The 25,966-nt window shown below is 46.2% G+C and overlaps 1 protein-coding gene across 1 annotated transcript; it reads right to left on the bottom strand.

The window, feature by feature from the left end:
* Positions 1–7,357: 7,357 nt before the first annotated feature.
* On the bottom strand, positions 7,358–25,436 carry LOC144147058 (caspase-2-like). Its single transcript, XM_077679087.1, has 4 exons — positions 25,363–25,436; positions 15,273–15,443; positions 9,656–9,878; positions 7,358–7,758 (listed from the first exon to the last, which is right to left on the bottom strand). The coding sequence occupies exons 1-4, from the start codon at positions 25,414–25,416 to the stop codon at positions 7,388–7,390; spliced, it is 819 nt and encodes a 272-aa protein (XP_077535213.1). The 5' UTR covers positions 25,417–25,436; the 3' UTR covers positions 7,358–7,387.
* Between the last annotated feature and the right edge of the window lie 530 nt (positions 25,437–25,966).

The raw sequence follows: 25,966 nt of genomic DNA, 5'->3' as shown, positions 1-25,966 counted from the left end.
AAAAGGTTTACTCACACTCCTTATTTCCTGCTTTAAATCTTTTCATATTCTGCCGCTCCCCTCTTTTCTGTGTTCCATCTTCCCACGAAATGAAATGCTGGCAATGGCATAGCCCCATATCTTCATCAATAAACATGTGGCAGCCTGCAACGCCTTCTTTTTGTTTTTCTGAGCCATACGGCTACACTGTGGTAAGTTTAAGGACTTGCACTCGATAGAGCAATATCACTACCAAGTAACACGATATAAATATCCGGCTGAGGCACTGTGAGCGGCTCTAAAGTTGCCATCATTTTTAGCAGCCTATTTACATCCACTGCCGGACGGAGGCCCCTCCCATTGACTTCTACCCAATCGTGTCCCGCGCTGCCCCAGACGTTCTTTGCCTCAGAAATTTCTTATTCCGTCTTTTAATGGCGCCATTGGCCTTTCCCTCTTTCTTGTCCTGTCTCTCGGTACCCTTCCATTTTGTCACCGTTCCATTCGATACCATTCAGCTACGCTCGTCGTCGACCTGTGTATAGTTGTTGTTACTACGTGGCCACGTAAATAACTTTTTTTCTGAATTTGACCGATCATATCTTCTACTCGAGGTGGTTCCGTGATCTAGAATGCTCGTTTCCTGTCCCTAAGGGTTACTCCTATCATTCTTCGGTCCATGATCCTTTGGGCCTACCTATGTTTGCTTTCTCGTTGTTCAGGAAGGCGCCAAGTTTCAGCTTTGTATGCCGACACCGGTAGAACGGATTGCTTCGGTCTGCAGCGCATTGGCGCTGGACTACCTTTCAATTATTATTGCGTTGAAACGAAATATTCCCAGGTTGTCCCAACCCAACCCAAGAGTAAATGAAGGGGAATAGTTTATTGGTGATGCTTAAAGAGAGGCGCATGTCTTCGTTACACGGTTTCTGTTTGAAGTTCGCTGAATACTCCCTGGGAGGAGCGCACCTCTTGTGTAACGTTGGCGCAAATGCGTACCGCGTACCTTTTGAATCGGAGTGTGGGTCGTGCGGGAATATAGGTCAGCCTGCTCACCTTGCAGACAGGAAATTTAAGAAAAGTAGATACACATCATCTTTTTACTGAGGCTATAAGCACTTTTTTGGGCTCAGGCTACTCATGAGAGCTGTCAAAAGTCTTGTAAGATGACTGCTTCCGTCTGGCTGCCTCCCACAAAATAAGCTGTCCTCGTTGCAGTCCGGAGAACGGGTTATGGAGCCCTTTTTAAATACTCACAAGAAAATGTCATCAGGAAGCGACAGGGAAGTATAAAACGACCATGATCAGATCGTCGCAAGAGCTGGTGTGTTGAGGCGGCCAGCAGGCGTCTTAGGGTTGTCGCAGGCATTCATTCGTAGAGGCGTCGCATGGGGCTCGCGGTCAAAATTCTGCACCTTTATTTCAGTTCCAGGAGCACAGCTCGGCGCCCACGGAACGAGGTCTTACGAGCGTTGCATACTGATAGCTGCTCCTTCACCTAACGCCAGTAGGATTCACACTTCTCGATGAAGCTGAACAGGCGCTAGTCGGACGCGTTGCTGTTGGCTTGGGCACTTATGGGACGTTTTTGTAAACGACGTGGTGACTGGCGGCAAGTTCCTGAACTTCTTTTGAGCAACAAGAAACTAGCACGCACTTGCATAGCACATGACATCTGACAGCGATAGAACCGGAGAAGATCAACAAAACAAAGAAGGCGGCGCCTCCGATTGATGCCGGTGGCGATGGTGTCTTTGCAGTTTGGGTGGGCCCGAAGGGCTGCTTGGTTGCCAGATGAGATCTAATATTAAGCCAATGACCAGTTAAAAGGTCGAAAGACGACTTTTCGGCAAATTCGTGGTTAAAAATCTCGACCTATATCCTCATTATACGGTGTTCTTTTCCAGGACCGGTACAAGCCAGGCACTTCCGTTGGGATGCACAACGTTAATTAAACGTGTCGGTGTGCCGCGAAGAGCCCCTGAGCCAACGTACCTGCGTCCAGACCCTAAGCCGACCTAAACGCACTTATGCAGAAAAATAATGCGGAAGCTGAAACCGAATTGATATTCTACAATAGAAACAAAAATGTCGGATGTTGTAAAATATTTGATACACTTGGGGCAGGCTGTTCTCAGAAAAACCGGAGTCACCTTGGATCTACAGAGGCCAATCTGAAGTTTTATTAAGCAGTTGCTCCAACAGTAAAAGCGTTCCAAATCAACCAGGAGATAGCGCTGGTTCGGCAGAAAGACTAGCGGAGTTCCACGGTTGAAGAAACAGGGGAAAGGAACCTCGCGGGAGGTACTCATTAGCGCGCGAATTTCACAGCAGTGGCCTTTGGTTCGGTGGCTCAGTGGCTAAGGTGTTGCGCTGCTGAGTACGAGGTCGCGGGTTCGATTCCCGGGAGCGGTGGCCGCTTTTCTGATGGAGGCGAAAAGCAAAAACACCCGTGTGTACGAGATTTCGGCGCACGTTAAAGATTCCCAGGTGGTCAAAATTAATCTGTAGCCCTCCACTACGGTGCGCTTATCGCCTGCGCTGCGTCGGCGCGTTGAACCCTACAATCAATCAATCAATCAAATTAATCAGTGGCCTTTGTTTACTGTACGATAGGTTTAGACGCAATAATGTTACACGTATGCTTCATGCGACGAGGAAAGCATTTTCTTGGAAGTTTCTTTTCTACTCTGGGATTAAAACGGCCCTCAAATGCGTCGCACCGCGAGCAGCTCTGCGTAGTACTTGAAGCTCACGTTGGTAAAGGGCAGCATAGAGTTTCTTACTATATACACTAGAGAGGAGTATGGCGCTAACGCCCATGTGGCTCGTACTAAGGCCGTCTGTGTCATGATGGTGCCGCGATTATATCCTGCGCTCACATTAGTTTTTTCATTGGTGTTAAGATCGAGGGGTTGCATTGAGTGGTTGAGAAGACTGGCCGGCGAGGTTTCTTTTTGTTTGTTTGTTTCGACTATGAGCGCCGGAGGTAGGAGCAACCTTTCGAGTGCCGTTTTTGTTTGTTCTTCTCTCGTGGTCGGGGGCCGCGGACCCCGCTCAACGCTTCGGCAGCGAAAGGAACCGTTTGCCGCTAATTCTCAGAAGCGGTGGAGGGGCGAGACCATGTGGTGCATTGCTCGCAACGGGCGCGTCGGGTGTCAAGTTCGGGAGCGGACCCGAAGCGGCCGGTTCTAAATCGTTGGGCAGCCTCGCCCCAAAGACGCGAAATGTCAACGTGGCGGCGGCCACCTTCTTTAAACAAATCACGACACTGTACCGGCCTGTTTTGAAATGGGGAATTCGGGGAATGACCGGAAGCAGCTGCCGGTGGCAGCTGGGAAGCGGGGATGAAGCGATGACGGCGATCCACGTAAACAAACTGCGCCAGCACGACACAGATGTGCATTGGAACAACGGTTCGGGATTTATTGCTTTCGGTACCTATGAGGCTACTCCTAAATCAATGCAACAACGCGTCAGACTTGGGTAGTTTGTTGGTTTTTAGTGTCGCGACTTCCAGTGCGAATCTTTTCTGAGCATTGATGTCTAGTTTGCGTGGGAATGGGAAAGGAGTTTTGGACAAGGGGTGGGCCAATTGCCTAATTATGAGCTCCGCCTGTGGGTGGGTGTGCGGCCTATAAACGGTCAGAACTGTTAATTTTGTGCCCTCCTCTTTTTCTTTGGTTCCGCCTTCCTTGGAGGCGTGGTTTTTTCTAATAAAACCAACGTGTTTGTCGTAGGAGGGAAGAGAGCCCCGCTTGATGCGGGCTCGTCTCGAGCTCTCCTCGAGCAATGGTACTGCGATGTTTGTTGTAACCCTGCTGTAAATATTGTATTAAAGTGTACAGTTTGTGGAGTAGACCGTCGTCAGCTATGTATCTTCGATCAGCGAGCCATCTTCAAAATGACATCATCATCACCGATCTCATCCATCCATCGTAATTTCAACTATTGGCATGAATCAAAACGTTTTAGCAACAGTGCATTAAAACACAGTGAGACAAAAACGCGGAGAATAGTGTGATATTATTAAAGGTAAAATAAAACAGGCTAGTTTTAAAGCTAAGAAAGAAGGGTGTAAATTGTGTTTTTGCCGGGGGGATGGTTCTGCCTACTATTCTCAAGATCAAACTCGTAGTTAACAATGGTTATATTCGGGGGGAAACTTATTAGAGCCTGTTCTTTTATTATTTTATCATTATCTCAAGTAATAAGGTGTTTGAAGAGCACCTGGAAATGTTTTTAGCGGGCCTATGAAAACTCGCCTTCGTAGTGAATCGGTGCACCGACATGTCATAACAAAACGTGTTGCTGAGCGAGTTGGTTCATAGTTGAAGGAAAAAGAAAACGTTGCGTTAAGCAATCGTGGACGAAGACAAGAGTAGACGGATACGGGCGCCCGTATCTGTCGTATCTTGCCTTCTTTTAAGTACGTTTGGTTTCTTTTTGTTCGTCAGCCACAAGTTTTGACAAACACTAGTTACGATTTCGCACTGCCTGCTATTTCTCCTAACGCACCGTTGCCACGGCTTACGGCTACCACTGAAAACAGAGGATTTCGGCTGCCTCGTGCCTCGTAGGCGTTTTAATGCATACTGAGAAAAGCAAATCCAAAAAAACTGCTTAAGAATCCAATTGCCATGCGAAGCCCAAGCCAGAAGATGTGGCCTTCTCATAACGCTTAGGACGACATGGATTCCCAGGTGCAGTTTCCTCTCTAGTATACTCGCTAAGGAACTCTATGAAGGGAAGAACTCCAGGAGGATTGACTGCCGCATGCAGCGAGCTCACGGCGGTACCTTATCGGAACACGCCCAATCACCAATTCGTTTACCTCTTGCGCACTTGCGCGTCTAGTTTAGTCGTTTCCCGGAAGTATGTTGTGTACTTCCCCAAATCCCGTTATGATACACACGCAGATTATAATCCATTCACGCAATTTGCGCGCAACGTATCACATGCCCGCACGTCACGCCTCCGTGCGTAATCATGAGAGGCAGCACGGCAGGCGGCGGGCCCTCGGGAGCAGCGCCTTTGGGATCAGGAACGGCTTATCCGGGTATTTCTTGGCCGTTGGCGAAAGGATTTAGCTTCATCCGCAAGCATCGCTGCTCATTGGGCGTGCTATCGACATATTTTATTACATTTCCCACTGGCGGTGATGGCCGGTGAAATTATTGATTGAAGGTTTGGTTTTAATGGCGCAAGGCCAACCAGTGCAAAGAGCGCCAAAGACAAAATTGTTTGATGATGACACAGATATGCAATTAAATACTAAATTGTCTCCGTGAAACCAAAAGTGAAGCGACTTAAAATTCATGAAGATGACTGGTGTATAAGGCCAGGATGATCACGCATGATATGAAAGCCAATGAAAGAAGCTGCAAAAACCTGACATACGATGACAACTTAAAAACACGCTTAATAGAAAACATTGGGTTGTCCGACAAGAAGTGTGCTGGGTGTAGCGGGATGCGTTGTCTGTAAAGTTTAGGAAAATGTTTGCGTCATGTGGTGTCGAGTGCCTTGCATTGAATGAGTATGCGAACTAGGGATATTGCTTCTCCGCACCTGCTGCACTGGGGTCTTGAAGATCGTATGAGCAGATACGAGTGCGTTGCAGGCGTGTGCCCTATTCCTAGCCTACCCAGAGCAACGTATACGTATCTGTTCATTGAATGAGTATGCGAACTAGGGATGTTGCTTCTCCGCACCTGCTGCACTGGGGTCTTGAAGATCGTATGAGCAGATACGAGTGCGTTGCAGGCGTGTGCCCTATTCCTAGCCTACCCAGAGCAACGTATACGTATCTGTTGCGTGTGTCAGTGGTGTATGGTCCTAAGTGTGGTCTTATTACGTTTAATTTGCTGTCTGTCTGTTCACTTCCCTCTTTTTGCCTTGTCTTACGAAGGTGTTGTCTTATGTGTCGCTTGAAGTCAGTGTAGGGTGGTGTTGGTAAGTGCACTGCATAAAGGAGTGTAGCGAAAGCGGCAATATGATCAGTGGTTTCATTAGCGGCAATTCCACAGTGTCCTGGAACCCAACAGAAGGTCGGGTGAAATGCTTTATTCGCTGTTGTGCCACCGCGTGCCACCCTGTTCCATGGTGCAAACCGCGTCCGGGCGGTACCAATGAGCGGGTATTTCAGTATTGCGCCCTTGTTTTGACTCTTATAAGCCTAACCCTGTGCCCGAGTTATGATACACGCTACAGAAGGTGAAATCAGGTGGCATGTATTCATAAAAAAAGTTTTTATATGGCGGATCGTTCACACTGCCTCTAGATGTACCCCCAAACACACCCCTTGTGGCTCCTGAACGGCTCCTTTTGGATACCCCAATCATGGTCGTAGTAGAGTGCCCTCGTCACAACTTCACCTGTGCATATCGTGCTAAGTGAACGAACGCTCACAGTGCAGTGCAGTCTTTATATGAACAATCTTCCCCTCCCCTTTTCCCCGTGCCCCACACCAGGGCCTATTGGCCTCCTCCTGTAATAAAGTAATCCATTCCATTCCATATTACCCGATGACAAAGTCCACACATCACGGACGTACGAAGAGGCTAATCTTGGCGTCGCCAGGGCAAATTGTGTACAATTGCCTGTGTTTTTTTTCGCGATCATATACGCCCAGTCAGCGGGCGCAACTACCTTGATTACGCTTGCGCTCAGGACCGCTGGCTTATTTAGTCACGTCCCACATGCATAATGTTACCATTTTGACAGAAATGAGCGTACGTCTTCTCATAGCAATTGCAGATATTTTATATTTCCACGCAGTTTGCAGATGATTGAAATGCGTAATAAAAAGATTGGTCGAAGTGTTTTTATTTCCAAGAAGGCATGTAAGGGTTCCTTCATGAATAAGAGAACACCGCAAAAGCATTCTTTGGGCTTCATAATAATCATTGAAAGCGAGGGTAACAAAACAAGCATTTTGGGCTACTGCAGCACCCAGGACTGGTTATCCGTAGGCGATACACGATGACATTGTATAGCATTTCTCTATGGCTATTTCCATGTAAATCGGTGTCTTCGCGGTAGATATACGTGTCGCAAAGCAGTGGTACTTAGGGCCAACATGCGTAAAGTTTATGTTCGGCGGTTGATTGATGTTATTCTTAGAACGGGGATTATTGTCCACTTTTGTGATTAAAGCACAAGCAGAAGGGCTAGTAAGTACATGAATGTGTGAGCAATGTTTATATAGAACAAGAATGCCAAATGATGCATGTTATTGTCTCGACGTTTTGTGAATTTGGGCTATGTTTGGGAACTATATAATCATTTTATACTCTGCTTTGGCGGATAATTGGATCAATTGCGGCCAGTATTTGCGCGACCTTGTTAGATTCCGAGCCAGAAGAACACGCATATATGGAGTTCTGCAAAAAACGGAAAAACTGTATTACACAAAGTAACCAGGGTTGAAATAAAATTCCTTCGTCCACCCGTTTTTGTTGACACTTGGTGTCTGCCTGTTTCCCCTGAGAGTTTGACATTCCATCACCATTTCGTGCACTCGATGCATCAGACCATCCAGGGACATGGAGCAGGCATGCTCACTAAACACTTTGGTTACTGCCGACATAAACCAGGATCCCATGGCCCTGTTTCTGAGTGCGATGTACCCAGGAATAGTCGCGTATGCGATGTACATATCCGACAGAACAGGTATCCGGTTGCGGGTTGGCTCGGAAGTCACCGTGGAGTTCCCGTCTGGTATGTTTGGACTGTCCGCCCTTATCCTGACATCATCGGTTCCGCTGTCCCACTCGCCTGCGTAAAAGCGCATTAGAAAAGGTTACCCAAAACGGTTACGCACTGGAACGTAGCTCAATCACATTAACGTTTCTCATTCACCAAACCAGAAAGGAGAAAGCACGCAAAGTCATGCCTTGACCTATCGTCCAAGCTGGAGTATGAAATATGTGAGTTTCAACACACCATGACTAAAAAATCTACAGAACGCGTGAAAGCACTGACACTGGCACCTACAACAGCAAAAACAGGCTGGACAAGTGAGCGCTTGCAAAACGCATCATCCCGCACTTTGATGACGCTTTTTGAGCCGCATTCACTCCAATGACAGGCTCATTCAGAAATGACGTAATAGTGCTGAGATACAAGCACGTGTGTTTCTTCCGTAGGTTGAACTGCGAGTGTGCGAGAGCATTGAAAAACGGAGAGCGCAGCGCTCTACGAAACACGTACGGGCGTCCCAAATAGACACACGCAGCCTACAGCAATGTTCTGCGAGAGCTCTCAAGCTTCATGGAGACAGCACCGTAGGTCACATAGTCGCTGGCGCCAATGGGCTCACATTTTCGGCCCTAATTGTCGCTGTTATTTAGCATCATCATCATCATCATCACCAGCCTATCTACGCCCACTGCAGGGCAAAGGCCTCTCCCATTATTCTGCAATTACCTCGGTCCTGTGCCAACTGTGACCAATTTATCCGCGCAAACTTCTTGATCTCGTCTGCCCATCTAACTTTCTGCCGCCCCCTGCAACGCTTGCCTTCTCTAGGGATCCACTCTGTTACCCTTAATGACCAGCGGTTATCTTGCCTTCGCATTACATGCCCTGCCCACGTCCATTTCTTCTTCTTAATTTGAACTAATATATCTTTAACACCAGTTTGCTCCCTGACCCACTCCGCTCTCTTCTTGTCGCTTAATGTTACACCTATCATTTTCCGCTTCATTGCCCGCTGAGTCGTTCTCAATTTAAGGTTAACCCTCTTAGTGAGCCTCCAAGTTTCTGCCCCGTAGGTGAGTACCGGTAAGATGCAGCTGTCAAACACTTTCTTCTTCAGCGACAATGGTAGGCTGCTATTCATTATCTGAGAATGTCTGCCATATGCACCGCACCCTGTTCTGATCCTTCTAATTAATTCTGCCTCATGGTTGTAATCTTTGGTCACAACTTGGCCTAAGTAGATATATTCGCTTACCACTTCCAGTGCGTCGCCACCTATCTCAAACCGCTGTGCTGTCCCGAGCAAAGTTATTTAGCATAGAGAAATAAACGAGCGGTTCAGCGTGTGTTCATTGGCATAAAAATTTCATTTATTATAATTTTTACCTTTATATGTTTATTACATTTTTATTTTTCATTTTTAAAGCATCATACTTCCATTAGTACATATTCTTACATTTCATTTATTATTCCGTACATATAAACTCCCCCGACTGTACATGCAAAGGACTGAAAAGATTTGACAGCATGTGACCGGAAAACTATCCTTATTACCACGTGAGGGAAATAAATTGCTTTAAAACTGCAACAGACGCTAAGTTTCGTCTGTATGAATAATGTATTCTTGGGAGAGTTTTTGCGTACACTCATGTAGCATTTGCCTTTTCCGGAGTAAACATTTTGTTTTAAAATTTCTTCGACGAGCTTTGCAACCTGATTCCGAAGCCACATTTTGGGGAAAACAGTAGTACAAGTGTTCAACACTATAAGGCATGACAAAAGTCGTTTCTTTATGCATTGGAATTGCTTTCTTATACGTTTTGTCCTAGAAAGAGTAGCACTCAAATTTGTCAGACAATTTACTGCTTGTAAATAAGGGAACTACCACTTGAGGTTTACCTACTCAAAAGAAATCTCTAGAAAAAAATGAGCGAAGTGTATTCGTCACGACACGGAGGAAAGGTGCACCCACCTCCGCGGCACGCCTGAACGAGAAAAATCTTTGGCTTCCCTTGAAGTGTGGGGCATTCCTCGTTGTTGAAGGGCCCGTAGACGTCATGCTGGAGGCGCAGTTTTTCGCCATCGCTGCCATATATGAACCCTTCCTCGCCGTGAGACATGAGTATGACCACCAGGCAGTCAGCGAACCTGTGAGATTCCGCTTTTGACACGCGCCTCAGGAGGTCTTTCATTTCCTGCGTGGCGGCACATAAAACATCAAAGCATTGCTTACACTTCTCGCTTGAGGTAAACAGGCTTAATATTTTTTGTGCGTGTTACAGTTTGGCCCTTTACCCGAGTTTGTTCCGCATCTTTTCAACAGCTCCGAAGTGGAAGGGGGTCAAGTTGTGAAACCAGGACGATGTTTAAAAGTATAGAAGGCACACACGGAAGAGTTCTAGAGAGAATGAGGGTACGTGGAAAGGTATGCTTCACCAATAGAAGCACGTCAAGCAACCAGCAGAATGGTACAAGCACAAAGTAGGCAGACATCTTAAATGTGTTCTCCCTGAAGTTTTTGACACCACCCTAATACACATCAAGATAACCTACGTATCGAAGACTGCCGCCGACGAGAAGTCCCCAATGGAGGCAGTTCCAAGAGATCCGTAACCGTTCCCGGGAGCAAATATTTATTTTTGCACATTTAATTTTAATATTCAATTTTAACAGCAAATATTTAATTTTAGCAAATGAAGTCAATGAATACCTGCTGGTTAACTCAGAAATCGCACAAGGCTTTTTGCATAAAAAGAAAACCGAATTTAGCCTCATTCACTAAATCGTTACTAACCGCCATTTCACAGAACGTTTCATACGGCAAAATCATCACAGATGAGCTATTAATTCATGTGTGGTCCACCTATTTTCGCCGCATCGACCAAAGAAGTAGCACATTAAAAATGTTTGATTAAGTGTGAAATTTTGCCTCCACACTTGGCCAGTATTCCTAGTGTATAGGTTAATTAGTCAAGAAATTAAATTTCTTTCGAAATGATTTATTTATTTATCGTGGGCTAACCAACGCGGCAATGTCAAGATCACGTAGGGAGGTTACTGAAATTAAGCATATTAGTCGCGATAATACTCAAGTAACTGCTTATTTACAAAATTTAGGTCTCTGAACGCGATCCCAACATTGCTCTTGGTCTCTTCCTTACGACAGCAAAAAGACTGATCACTTTCTCCTCATCTTTACTTCGTACATTATTCCGATATTTCAAATTTCCAATCATGGCCTGTTAGGCATGATAAATATTACGACGACTTGCAGTGACGTGCGCACGGACGGTCGATGGTGAAGTTTGACAAATATCGTATGCTCACAGTGATAGTGAACAGAAAAAGGAGGGCTGTCTTCCAAACACAACGCTTTTCTGCTTTTTTTATGGCAGAGCTTCAGCTTCTGGCGAAAGCGGCTGAAGAGCTCTAAAGGGGGTTAGGAGTTCATTAATTTTGCCAAGGCGTCTGGGTCTTTCAACAATATTACAAATATAGTATTTCTCGCCGCAAAATTTCATACCAGTAGAAAGAGTTAGAGCTTCCTATATTGTTTACCACAGTAGTTTCTCGTCATCATATATATGTGTTAAATACAACAGTCTTTCTTTGGGAACTAAAATGCGAAACGTTTGTCTATCTGGATGTCCGTCTCCGTGTCGGCAGAAGGCCAAAAGTTATGAAGAATTCTTGAACATGTTCATATACTTGTAAGAAAAACAATGCAAAATGACTTGATGTCGTTGAATACTTCTTCTTGGCGTCATTGTTCAGCTAAAAAGCAAACTATAGGCGTACTTGAGTAAAACACAATTACGTAACTGATACTAGCAATGATCTTTTAATTAGACATGATGTGTGTGGAACACTGAGGAAACGCGTAAAGACGAAATGGTACTCTTCCGAAGTGGTACTCCTTCGCGAGAAAAAAGGGAGAAATGGTGTTTTCGTAAATTTGTCAATATCACTCTAATCCGTTCATATATCTAAGTGGTTTTTGTTGATATATGTAGTCAATACGAGTGCCTAAAAAGTAGTTTTACGTTCTCCCGTAAATCAACGCTATTGGTCCGATTCTGCATTTCGGAACGAAATAAATGCTCTGAAAGATCCTCCAATAAATGCTTGATTGACTGATATATCCAATCCGGCCGCGGCGGCTTTTTACTGCAAAGCAGTATATGTCTATCCTGCCCCCCCCCCCCCCTCCCCCTGTTTTCATTCCGGTGTCATTGATTTACTCGGCGCCGCTCCCGGGTTCCACCTCACCACCGCTGACACCTCTTTCACAACTATTTTCCCCCTCGCATCCACCGATGCCCATTTGGCCAGTTGCGCAAACGGCTTCTAACGGCGGCAGTGCGATAATTACATGATTGCGAAAAATAAACATATGCACCAATAAGCGTAAAACATATACTGAAGATAACTACACTCCCTACCATGCAATTTGTGCGCAGCGTTAGCTGCAGTCTTCCCGGTGACGGTGCATTTCTGCTGCGTCTCAGGAACTGTTCGCGTGATCAGCTAACATACGGCGGCGTGCGCTACTCTGCTGCTACCTCGCAGTGCACCGCCGCCTCCAGCCAGAATGTTGCAAATCATGTTTGAACCTCCCGCGCAAATGTAACGTGGTTCGCATTAATCCCACACAAGGGAGCAGCGACCATGTTGTAGTATGTCATGTTTGAACCTCCCGCGAAAACGTCACGTGGTTTGGATTAGTGGAAAATGGAACAGCGTATGGGGAAAGTGTCAGGTGGAGGGCGCTCTTTGATGGCGACACATGAAACATGTGTGAAGGAAAGGCAGTGAGAGAGATGACGCCGTAGCCGCAGGTGTCGTACTCTACTTCACGCTACCCTAGACGCGCCTCTACGTTTTCCTCCTTTCGTCGCTCCTGCATTCGCTCACTCGTTTACGCATACATAAACAGACGCCGCTAGCACGACGCCGAGGTAACGGCTGCCGAAGGGCTGCCCCTAAAACGACCGATGCTCGCCGTCGCCGTTTCCGCTCCAATACCGTTCATTAGAAGCTGGGAATCCCACGCAGTAAAAGAGAAAGTTTCCCAGTTGGAACGCCGGCTTGAGTCCATATTTTTCAGCTAGGAAGGCCTTCCGAGCGACATTTTCGCCGGTGTCTTTCACGCCTGTTGCCGGTTTACGCGTGCACGGTTCGCGGGTACAAAAATGGAGGCGTGCACGCCCGCCTAGGCTTCACGATCCTACCGATAAAATGCCGGTTGTGCCGGTATTTAGGTGTCGAAATACATGGCTTAATGCGGTTAGTCGGCTGTCCTCCTCAATCGAGTGGTTAGGGTGGGTTGATGTGTTACACAGACATCTTACGCACACAGTAAGACGCATACGAGGGGGAAGGAAAACGGACAACACATGTCTGTACGTGAGAACAGAGCTCATGGGTTTCCAGGTTTTAAACCGTTAAGGGACGGATGCATGCCGTTCATTTGGAGAAAGAAGTGCAAGAATCGAAGTGTTGGCCCTAAAATAAGCCCGAATGGGTGCACCAACGGATAGCTACTGTAAGTGGCGTTAGCGCATGAAGTTCAGCTCGTGGAGCAGCGGCGAGTCGCTCCCGGATGAACAGCAAAATGCCCTCTTGGAACACCGGCGTGAGCGAATACCACTTTTTCAGAGAGCTTTTCAGGGGATATTTTCGACGGCGTCTGTCACTTCTAAGCACGCGCACATGACCAGTTGCCGGTTTATGCGTGCGCAGGTTTGTAGTGGAGAATAGTGGGAGGGAGGAGAGGAGGCGTGCAAGTGCGGCTATCGGTTTCGTGCCCGCACTGATGGAAGGCATGTTCGTTGTGCTGGTGCGAGATTTAAACTCGGACATTAAACGGCCCAAGGGGACCTGTCCGGAGTCCGTAGTGGTAGAGCAGATTGGGTTTGTGTTTGGGTATATTAAGATTACCGACGCAAAACCCGTATCGTGATCTAGGGACGTGAAAAAATGCCATGTCACGCAGTTCGGTAGCTTGAGATGTGAACTGACGCAATTCTTTAAAGTTATTACGACAGTTGCGGCAACAGTCTAAACCAGGCCTTACACAAACAGTGATGACGGGGGAGGAACGCTGGAGGGGCACGACGCGGGAGGGACACAGGCAGTTCCATGTTTATCGGAAAGAACAAAGCTTGGATACGCCAGAGACTCATTGAGCTAATTTGCTTGTAAATAAGCTCCATCAAAAATTGCGATAAAGGTATTTTGTTTCGTGCACTCCGTGGACTTCGTCCAGCTTTTCAGGTCGTCCTTCTTCACAGAGTGGAAGGGCACTAATTTTTGAGAGAGACCAAAAGCAAAAACTTCCATGTGTTCGATGTTTCAGCGCACGTTAAAAATTTTCAGGTGTTCAGAATTAATACGGAGCGTCGGCGCTGTAAACCTCACAATCAATCAATCAATCAATCAATCAATCAATCAATCAATCAATCAATCAATCAATCAATCAATCAATCAATCAATCAATCAATCAATCAATCAATCTTTCGATAAATCAATGATTTATACAATTGGTTTTCGCAAGTCATGTTCCATTACAAATACACACAAACCAATTTTAACGATTTCCTCCTGCGGCGCCGGTAAAAAGGGCGAAATAACTTTTTCTATAAATAACACGCCTGACGAACTGCAAGCAACTAACAGGTGGTATCAACGGCTAGCCAAACTGCTGATTTAAGTAGCTCCCAATTACAGTAGCCCATTGTGATTATGCTGTAGTCGCTGAATATTGCGTATACTTTTAAAAATTACACACGGGAGGGAGTGAAAAGCCCTGAAATAGATTTTATATATGTATTTTTTATCTCACGCCAGCTCAGACATCGAACTGGTTTTTTGTGATCGAGGTAACTTTTCTAGGTAGCAAGACACTGTTTTATAAGAATTTCCCCAAAAACCACCGGTTAGGAATAATCACTTTTTGGAACATTACGCGTTTTAACCAATTACACAATAACTTAACAGGCGGTTCGTATAGCCAATTTTTTGCTTGCAAGTGCCTCCGTTACAGTTGTCCACAAACACATTTCAGGATTTTCTCGTTATACGCAAATAAAAACGCGAGCGAGATTTTTTTTTCGCCCACACCCCTGTGAACACGGGATTCAGTTCAATTTTGCCGCGTTTGCATAGCTCTCGCCATCTCTTGGGAGTTTCTGACACCATGCACCTCCCAGTAGCAGCCATGTTATTCATCATTAAATTGCTGCTGATGAGCACCCTTCATACCAACTGAGATAACACGCCCTATGGGTAAGCGTAATTTGAGCGCACGATCTTGGTAGAGTGTTTCGGGAGAGCTCCAATAAAACATGAGCTCCAGCCTTTCCTCATTACCCCGCAGTTCCGTAGGAGCCAATGTATTGACAGCACGCGGGAGTTCCTAATTGTGCACTTCATGGTGAATTACATAATTGTGGCAAGAAATAGCTGAACTGGTGTTACGCCCATTAGTTTCATTAGTATAGTGGCCCACCAGGGCATCGCCGTGTACTACCGCTAGTCTAGCACAAAAAGTATGTAGTCTAAAACCATAGCCTTATGTATATGCTTACATCGCGTGTGAGGTTGAGTGCGACCGTGACATTGAAGTGGAGCTGCGTGAAAAGGGTCTTCATGCAATCAGCATCGAGCTCGGATCCCTCCCTGTCTTCTAAAGGGCCGTCGAAGTTGACGTTGTTGATGATGATGCACCGACCTCTTGGGTTCTGTCTCATGCTGTACACCTACAAAAGGCAACAGAAAGGTACAAATTACCGCTATGTTGGTTCTGCATTCTCACTACATGCCGTACTAACGGGGTCGTAACTGTGAGAAAGTAAAAGCAAAAAATCTCCAAAGCAGTCGAGCAATATGCAGCAGAAGGGTGGATGTGCTACGATGGCCATTGCATTGAACTCTAAGTGATACTGCTGCTGTCATGTGATGTAAGGAAAAGCGCAGTCGGCACGATCTTCAACTGTGATGACGAGAGACCGGAAGTTTAGGCACTAAACCAATGGGTTTTAGGCGCCTATTGTAGGCGCTCACAATCGTACTTTAAGCATACATAGTTGCAAAGGGCTACCTTATAGGCGTATATAGCCTCGAATAATATTTACTCACGCGACGTATTTCAGTGCAATTTTTCGGCTTTGAGGATAAAAACAGGATAGAAACATCGGGATTTCGAAAATAAAATTTTATTTCCTTCATGAAACACTCAAGGGTCGCTCTTTCAAGATATTTAGGGTGACGCAACACTGTGCGAAAGACTGTGGAAACAGTGACAAACAAGCACCATCTCCAGGTTTTCGGGCTTGAAGTTTGGTGTTTTCTCACTTGTACTTGTACTTGTACGAAGAAAAAGAACGCTCCACATCTACGGAAGTTAGCGGAGCGTACTTATACTTCGGCACGTTAGTTGTTTGGATTCCATTTGGAATCGCCGTATGTCCGCCTCTAAAAACCTCAGACAGCTCTTTCAGCCCAGAAAGTCTGGAATTTTTCTTCAAAACAGATGTAAGCTTCTCTAGCTCTGTCAGCAACAGGTCTCCTGGGAGCACTAGCGAACCTTTTCTGGGCGTCCAAAATCAGCTGAATATTTTGAGTCAGCGTGGTGCCCGAACTTTCAAGTTTCTGCATTGTTGTTGCCAAGAGCGTGAAATGGGCACACAAATACGCCAAGTCACGTGGAAGTGTACCATCCTGTAGAAACTTCTGGGCCCTTCTCACGGCGACACTCTCGTCTTCTGCAAAGCTGCTAACAACAGCCTAACACCGTTTAAGTGTTGGTTGTAGTGTTCCACTTCTTTCAGCCAAATTCCCCAGCGAGTAACAACAGGCTCCAGTGGAAGAGGTCCACACGGCAACTTCTCTCTGGAAGCACGAACCCGGGAAGGAGCCTTGAGGAACACCGCCTTCCCTGCAGCTATCAGTTCGTTAATCGAACTGAACAAGTTTTGTAGCTTTTCTCACACCCAATGAATCGCGTGAGCAAGACAAGTGACGTGCAATAATTCTGGATAAAAAACCTTGGCAAGTGCACCAGCCTTATGCATATAAGCTGCTGCATCTGTGTAGAGCAGCAGTACTCGGTCGTCGTGGGCTCCAGTGGGGTACAAAAGCTTCAAGGACGAGTTCATGAAGCGGGCGATGGTCTCGCCGCTAGTTTTTTCTAGCTGTTTTGAGCATACCAGGAAAGGTGTTGTTTTCTCTTCTGCGTCAAGCTTTCCGACTAAAAAGTGACCGAGTACTCGTCCGGTCGCATCGGTCGTCTCGTCCACAGAAATCCATATGTGGAGTTTACCGATTTCTCTTCTAATTTCTTGTAGCGTCATCTGGTACAGTGGTCGCAGGTACTCCTTACGAAGAGCCGACTCGGATGGTACATTTTGTTTGCAGTACTTTTGCAAGAAATTCTTGCAAGTGTTGTTTGCGATCTTCGCCCAAGAGGTGATAGCAGCGACTAATGCTTCACATAGGTGAATTAGCAATGTTGAATTAGCAATGTTAGCAATATTAGCAAGCTTCAAGTTTGCAATGGAGAGGGACAAGATGCTTATGCATTCCCATCGGTCCAACAATAGATCTCCCATTTTTCCACCGAGGTATACGAGTGATGTTGGTAAAATCTCTACTCGAGAGCCCAAAAAATGCATTTATAGGCGCTTAAAAACTTGTATAGGCACGAACCTCAAAACAGGCGCGCATAGGCACAGTGAACTATTGTTTAAAATGTTCCCCTTCCCTTAGTCCCTGCTTATATATTAAATAGGCTCGATACGGACTCAAATAAAAAAAGGCATTTTGCCTCAAGTTTCGGTCTCTAGTGCTGACTCAGCCAGCACATGGGCGAGACGGGCCCTCGACGGACGGAGCTCGTGGAGAAATCACGGTCTGCTGAACGAGATCAGTAGGAGCAGCGAGGTCGCGAACCAGGTGGAGAAGCGGCTCGACCCGCTCTCAACGGAGAGTGGGGCAATCTCTTTGGCCTGCTGAGCAGCAGAAACGCTGATTGACCAGCGGTCAGCGGATGCAGCAGCAGCCTGCTGAACGTGAACGGCTGCAGCTGTGAGCGAGCTGGCCACACCAGAAGGCGGTGACGTCTACTGCTGCGGGAGGACACCTCGGGGGAAGGAGCCGCGCATAAAGGATATCGAAGTTGCACCGGTGTGGCATCTCTACACGCACAGGTGTATGCAGGTCAGTGCCTCGCTTGACGATGGGTCTGCGGTTCAAGATGACATCTAGCGGCTATCTGAGTGTAGCGGCAGGATAATGATGAGGATCACGAAGCGTTGGATATGACCGGTGGAGAAACAGCAAGAATTCCAAAGTCGTTGCAATGCTTTCTAACACCTCTTTCCTACTGGGTGCTAAAATGATAATTGGTTCGTAAGAACCTCGGATCTGACAATTCAACTTGGAGCGATCACTGAACTCATGACTGGCTCTGATCAGTACTTCAAAACTGGGGTCGCCCCGGTAAAAACTTGGGATGCTTTCAAAAGAGGAATTCCTTTTGTAATATAAGGCCAATCATCTTTATTCGGCTGGCTCGATGACGTTCCTAAATATTCAGAAACCCAAACAAGAACATCTCTGCATCGTTTCATGCCTTTAGCGTGTACCATAAATACGCGCTTCTCGGAGGCCTGCTGAAGCCTTACCAGCAATCACAAGGAAGACAACCGCATCTTCTGTACCAACACAGAACCACCTAACAAAAAAGCACTAAATATAGCAGTAATATCTCGAATGGGAATTGACTTTCTTCGTGGCACACGTCACAAGCTATTCCCACCACTGGGCGAACTTGACGTTTACGTCAACGTCCGGTTGTCCGCTACCCAGCAAGAGTGAGAACCCGAAATTCTTGTTTGCACTTAAGTCTGCTTACGTGCTTCGAAGGCGAAAGCGTGGTGAAACGTTTTAATAACTTCTTTTCCGCAGCGTTTCATTTGGATTGCTTTTTTTCCCTCAGTTTATTTGCCTTGAATCACGCATGACCTCTCCCTACCTTCTTTGCGCTACACAGTCTACGCGTATGAGTAATCCCTTTTCTTTCTTCTGCTTAGAGCCTTAATTACTTCAGCAAGTACACTTGCACACGCCACAAAAAATCCGACTTCTCCGCGCCTTGTGTTCATTGGTTATACTCATGGGCTATCACGTTAAGGTTCACATGACAGGCTTTATTCTACAACGCCTGCGTTTGCAATTTATGGTTGTGCATTTCGTAAAGCGGGAAGAGTGGCCCGCAAAGTTCCCGATGCTTGTCGAAGCCCCGAACTGTGCGTGTGTGCCACAAAGATAGGAACAACGAAAATGACAGCAACTTTTCTGTCATGGTCCCAGCGTGTAGTGTCTTCATACTGTCGCAGTTGAGCGCATTCTCCCATGCAATAAAAATGAGAGAGCACAATTGGTAGAAAGCTCACCTGTTCCTGTACCTAAGCAGGTTCAAATCCTCTCAGATCACACATGTGTCCGTTATTCATAACACGCTTTGTTGCGGCGGCCATTTTCTGGACGGGAAATTAGTAACTACGACAACGTCGCTTTTTCGAAGAATGTGGTACTTAAGAAAATATACCGAAGATCTTTCACTCTTTGAATCATTCACTGCCACCAATATTCCACGCATTAAAAGCTGGATAGCGGTCACCACATGACTTGTTAAGCTACTACATAAAGCCTAGGCGAAGAATTAGCTAGCGATAATTTACAGCTTTCGAAGCAAGAAGTAGTCAGCCCGATTTGAGTGCAATAACAAATAGCGCCCCAATACCAGGCAATTCCACAGTTTGGATTCTTCCTAAACCTAGCAGGGACTAACTACGTAAGTCACCGAAATTTTCCCACATGAGCGGCGGTCCCCAAAACCAGCGAAACGCAGCTAATTTTAGCTGCATAAGAAATCGAATTAAGCCTCTTCGTTTTGAGAAACTATGACCTATTCCTCTTGTTTTCTCTGTGGGCAAATTTAATCGAAGCGGCTGTGCCCACACCACTTACGCATGCACTGCTCACTTACTTGATGCGGGCGTGTTTTGCTTGTGGAAAACAAAACAAAAACATCAAATTCGGAATTGAAAACACAAGCCATGCTTTGGTCTATTTCTCGCCCTGTTTTTATACCGCTCACCTAGGGTTTTTGTGCAGCTGAAGCTCAGTTCTACATAGCATTCCCCGAGATTCCCCAAGCACTCCCCATAGCAGCATTCCCCATACAGCATTCCCCATAGCATAAGAGCATCTCCCATAGCATTGCACCAGAACAGCATTCCCCCAGATACATTCAAGACACGTTCCAATGCTGTCTACAAAAGCAGGAACTTATCATCGTCCGTAAACATCCTTCTTTTTTTCAAGCTGATTGTGTGTGCACTCTTTTGACGGCAATACTGTACGACCATGTTGTTCACTTGACACATTCCCATACATAGAACGACCAAGAGAGACGGCAACCTAATTTATTGGAAGGAAAACACCAACAGGTCGGCCTGATCGTATAGGTTCTGGAATGCTACGACAAAGTAGGCGGGCACTCTTCAAGCCTTTTAAGTGCGAATGCACTTCTTAAGTGAGCCTGAAGCATCCACCGCCGTCCGCATTCCGCCGCCGTCCGCATAGCAACAGCTGCGGGTGCGCGCGCTCCTCGTCTTCCTTGGCAACGGGGGGAGATGGGCGCGCGCTGCCTGGCCGCTGACATGGCACATACCCACGTGGGGGATTGGCCAGGAATCTCCTCGTCTTCTTCGGCAACGGGGGGAGATGGGCGCGCGCTGCCTGGCCGCTGACATGGCACATACCCACGTGGGGGATTGGCCAGGAATCGGGCGTAAGAAGGGCTAATGCACCCCGCGCTGCCTGGCCGCTGACATGGCACATACCCACGTGGGGGATTGGCCAGGAATCTCCTCGTCTTCTTTGGCAATTGGGGGAGATGGGCGCGCGCTGCCTGGCCGCTGACATGGCACATACCCACGTGGGGGATTGGCCAGGAATTGGGCGTGAGAAGAGCTAATGCACCCGCTTAAAGGAGTACTGACACGAAATTTCAAAGCTGAGATCCGCTCTAGCAATCAAGTACAACGACAACACAAATAGGTGTCTGTGAATGAATGCATCTTTCTTTCTTTGTAGTTGTGTGTGTGTGTGATCTCTCTTTCGCGAACATTACCGAACCGCGAAAATTCAACTCATGCATTCGCACTTTCACATTCTTCCCCTCGGGGAAATGCGGGGAATTTTTTTTCCAAGTCTCTTCTACGCACCGACCGGTTTCTCACCGCCAGCGCTTAAGTGACGGAGGAAACCTCCCTTAACTGGTTGAAACCATCGCAACATATCGTGTCATGTATATTCTAACTTCCCTTTTAGTCCCTACAAGTGACGTTGGTGCAATTGGTGAATAATAACCAAACGTTCAAAATGTTCAAAGCTTTAGGTACCGTGTCTTAAAGTTGGGAATTTACAGCATGGCTTCTAATCGCGTCTAAGTTCCCCTATCCAGACAACGTGTCCACGGTACCCACACAAATGTAGGCTTAGCACTAGTCATGTCTGCATATAACAAATGTAGCAATCTACTGGCTCTGGGGCATTCGCGTCATATTGGTTATGTCAAATGCGGCGCCATGCCCTGTGCCAAAAACCGTGTACCTTGGCACCTATTTTGACCGAGAAAAAGTCTGATCTTAAGAGCGTGAAACGAATGCAGAGAAACATGCACACAAAATATAGTACACAACGTAATGGCTGGCACAAGGTGGTCATTATTATTACGAAGTCCACTGTCAGCATGAGTTCCTCATTCAAGGCCTCGTAAACTATTATTGTAGACGCTCTAGCTATCATCGCAATGGTCACATTTTCGGGGCGCCAACCTCGTCAGCCCAGTGCTCACTCATTGCTCACGCCCAACGCCTTGTTCATCAGTAAGCCTGTGCCATCTCCGGTCATGCTTCTAAAGAACGCGTACGGTAGACTTGCAGCGCAACTTTTTGAAAACGCCAAGCAGTTTTAGCATTTCCCAAGCCCCCCTCCTCTCCCCCCCCGCAGTACACTAATTTCTAAAATCCAGAAGATTGGCCAATTCCTAGTCTAATGACAAGTTCCATTTCTGATCCAATCCTGGGGCCCAATTTTCGACTTCATAGATTCACGGTGAATTCGCCATGTTTTTTTGCGTATACAGAACGTAAGCAATCAGTGACGTTATGCGAGTACGGCTATGGCAACGTGAAGCGTAATTCAACGCCTAGAAACCAAGCTCTCAAATAGTGGGCATAAAACATATATAAACACTTGGACTGTATTATAAAAAATGAGGACAGCAGCTGACGCTTGCAAGTGAAACAGATTTCTTCAGGTTAAAATTAGCATAAACACCTCAAGGCGATAACGTCACGTTGACCCAAAATCGAGCTAAATGCGGTTGAGCTAAAGAACGTAATGCTTTTTACCGTATTTATATAGTTCTTTCATTCGCTTTTAGTAATGTAGTTTTGCTGTCTGCTTCAATGCAAGCTTGGTTCCGTTGTCACCTTTCTTGCCGGCAGTGCCGTCACACTATCATCTGCTGCTGTGTTACAAGTTAGTGGCGTTATCCCAGAAAAAGACGTCCGTGACCGTCTGTTGCCTGACACAGTTAGAAAAGGGGAACGCTACGCCTGATAACGACGCAGCGTACGGATGCTGCCGATTCACGTATTTGCCTAGGTGGGACTCAATCAGCGCCGTAATGAATAAAGCAGTCAGTTTTCATTAATATATTTTCTTGAATTCGGACATGCTACCCTCCAGCTTACTGAAGGACGTGTGGACAAATTCCATGCATTGAGTCTTTTGGGAAGGTTCATACTGGCCTCGTATGTTACCGATACGCCAACAGAGTAATTGCTATTTTATTGACAAATAGAAAAACAAAATTTGGGACGGCATTTTTAGGCGCCGTTGTTACTGACTAGGAAAGAGGCAAAACTATTACTTTTTTCGCTAGAAATTCGTTTCAAACCGCGTGTTCTGCAAATTTTGTTCGGTACGGCGTTGAAAGTTTTCACCACAAGGGGAGGAACGTCCAAAGATGGCAGCTGCAGTCAGTTGTTTCCTTGTGCCAGTGAAGTGCAAACAATGCTACGGCTACTCAGTTTTTCGCGGTTGGACTCCCTGTTGAGGTCGGTGACAATGCCCGTGCATCACGATAACCGTCCAGTTACGTATTTTGGCATCGACGGATTTGTAGCATGCCGACGCGGGCTTTTCCAAGGACCTGGAACGGTGCTTTACGTCGTTGATATTTTTGTGGAGCTCTAGGAGTAAAAAAATGTGCAAGAGGGGGGATTTACGTTTCTTAACGACGTACCTATTGCGCGAGAAGTCCACGAACGTGAAGCGGGTATGCGTATCGGTAAAATACAAATAAAGGGTTATAAATGTCACGCGGAGTGCTTCTGTAATTTTGGTCGTCTGCTCGACAGCTATAAATCGCACAGACGATCGTTTATTACATTGCACCTGCTGACCGTTCAGAGCTCTGACCGTTAGCTAGCTCGCGGACGAACCTTTATTTCACTGTGCGGTGGTGGCGTATTGATGCACAGGCTCACGGAGGGCTGCGACAGCGATATCGTCTCTTCATTACCGGCCGCCGACTGAAAGCCACCGGTAGCGAAGAAACAAAGGGCGCATAACACTTGCTACTCGGCGCTGAGCCCGCGCGTCCGCCGACAAAAGTTGCCCCGGAGCTCGTCGCACAGCTACCGCGCGGTCCTCTGTGAGAGGCGAAAATGCTGGCGGAATGCTTCTTGGGCATATCGAACCTGTCTACATTGATTCTAGACCGCTTGTTCCGCCGGAGAGCCAACAACAAGGCGGTAATAGGCGCATTATGACTCTTCCAAACACCGTCTGTTTGAAATTCAAATCGCCTGTTCGAAGAAGCCGCGGTCAAACGCAGTGGTTCCGCCACGCTTGCGTTACGTCAAATCCGGTTGTTTGCTTTCAGCCTATCAGGGCTCGCTGAAAAGGGACACTTTTGAAAGGGACACAAAAGGGACAAAACACGAGAATACCGCCTCTTCTTCGTCAACCGAGAGCACGTGACAAAAACTGAAAGCCAATGAGACAAAGCTTCCGCCAAGTCCACAGATCATGGTGAATTTATGACGTTGGAAATAGGGCGCCATGTCAAAGTTCAACTTCTATTGCCAACCTTGCACTATGTGGATTAGGTGAAATCATAATAGCATGATAATGATACCCCAACTTTTCTACCAGTCTGTATTCTTTCCACCCACGAGCTGTTCAAGAGCGGCATTGCCAGTATTGGCAGTCCACCAGATCATGGCGTAGGGAGTCAGAAGAGCATGCTACTGTCAAGAAGCTTGCTGGGTGCTCTGTAATGTGCAAATAAATTGCAGAAAATCAAGAGACATTGTAAAACGAAAGCGAGAGGGTGGCGGTCGTTAAGATAAAATTTATCATTTGCATAAAACCTAACTCATAGGCGTTGCAGTCCTTCCTACTAACTTCGAGATCATGCTATCAGACTATATCAGTTACTAGAGTTTTTACGCTCACGCCGGGTTGAACAGAAAGGTCAACATGCAGAAAAAATTTACACCAAAAGCTTCTAACAGAAAAGTTAGACAAACCCGTCTGCGAAACATGCAGCAGAAAATTGAGAATATCCAGTCACAATAGCTGATAATATTGACTGGTTAAATCTGCCTGAAGAAAAGGAACAAAACATATATGCTTGTGTGGCTTAAGATTTTGGCACGACAGCGCGCGGATGCGCTGTTTTGGTGAGTTTGAATGAAAATGCGACAGTTTGTGTTCCCGCGTGTACCTTGCCGTGAACCATGCCTATTGATTTGTTACCTTCTTAATTTTTAGCAGACCTGCTAAACACCACTAGAAAGCGAACACAGGGCGGTACAACGACGTCTGAAAAAAACATTCTTATAGCGTACCATAAGAAGGTGACTGCATTAGTGTGGGTTAACGAGTAATTGTGTATGTAAGGCAGCGTCTTCTGAGCCAAGGCACGGGAGAGACAGTTTTACCCACTCATACAGTACGGTTTGTTAACACCACTACACATCACTTTATTCAAAAGTGGCTATCGACGGGCAGGCCCAGAACCAAAAGAAAGAAGCTCACAGATATTTCCAAGCGTGTGGAAGACGACTTTTTCTAGCAGTAATTATAAATTGGAGTATGTGGCTGACGAATCCTTAACCGAATTGTTTCATAAAAAAGAAATATCAATAATCAAATTGTAAAAGCTAATACTTTATACTCCCACGAAGGTTAACGAATTTCAAGCATTGGGCCAGGACGTTTCTCTTTTCCGTCAAACTAGAAAGCCCATTTTGCAACAGCAATTCATATATATATTGTCTTCGGTATATTCTCCGCCTGATTACTTTAAGGTGAGCTCTACAACACTGCAACTAGGCCATCACCTCAAAACAAGGTTCTCGTAAGTATTTCAGGACGAGCAGTGTACTATATTCGTACAGACTCAACCAGCAGGGGGTGCTGAGTAGATGCAAAATCTTTTCTGCGAACACAGATTTGAAGACGAGCCGCATCGCAACATCATCTCCACAGTGCGATTAAAGCAAAGAGAACGAGAACAAGAGAACTCACGTCGGAGGTAAGCTTGGGCGATGTCGCTGGTTTGACTTTAATTGTTTCCGGCATGGGTTTGGTCAGGTGTATGTTACCTGAAAAACAAAACGTCATGGTTTGAATTGCGCTGTAGTGTCGAGTAACAACGACGTCTAACGTATAAACCACTACTTGGTGCTTATTTGTGTAACGAACACTATCGCAAAGCGCATAGTGTAATTATTTAACACAATCTAACAATTAAATGACGTATTTAATTTAACTAACATATTTAAATAACATAAGTAAATATTGAACAGTTTATTTATTAAACACAAACAGAACGCAGCTGGCGCGCCGTCAAATGCGAGGCTGAGGAACGATGCGCATCAAATCAGCAGGCGAAACAGCGCTTACGTGTGTTTTCAGTCCCCGTGGAGTGTTTTCATTTATCATTCGTAATAACCTCGCCTAGTCACGGGGTTCACTTGTACTGAAACGCATAGAGTTTCTTACAGTATACACTAGAGAGGAATCTGGCGCTAGCGTCTATGCGGCTGACATCAAGGTCGTCTGTGTCGTCATTAACCGCCATTATACATCGCGCTCGCCTTAGTTTTATCATTGGCTTGGATTGAAACGT

This window comes from Haemaphysalis longicornis, unplaced genomic scaffold, assembly GCF_048455015.1.
Source record: "Haemaphysalis longicornis isolate Haplotype H1 unplaced genomic scaffold, Haemaphysalis longicornis Haplotype H1 scaffold_7, whole genome shotgun sequence".
Lineage (NCBI taxonomy): Eukaryota > Metazoa > Arthropoda > Arachnida > Ixodida > Ixodidae > Haemaphysalis > Haemaphysalis longicornis.
Note: the sequence above shows the minus strand (reverse complement) of the source record. Positions and strands in the feature narration are given on the sequence as shown.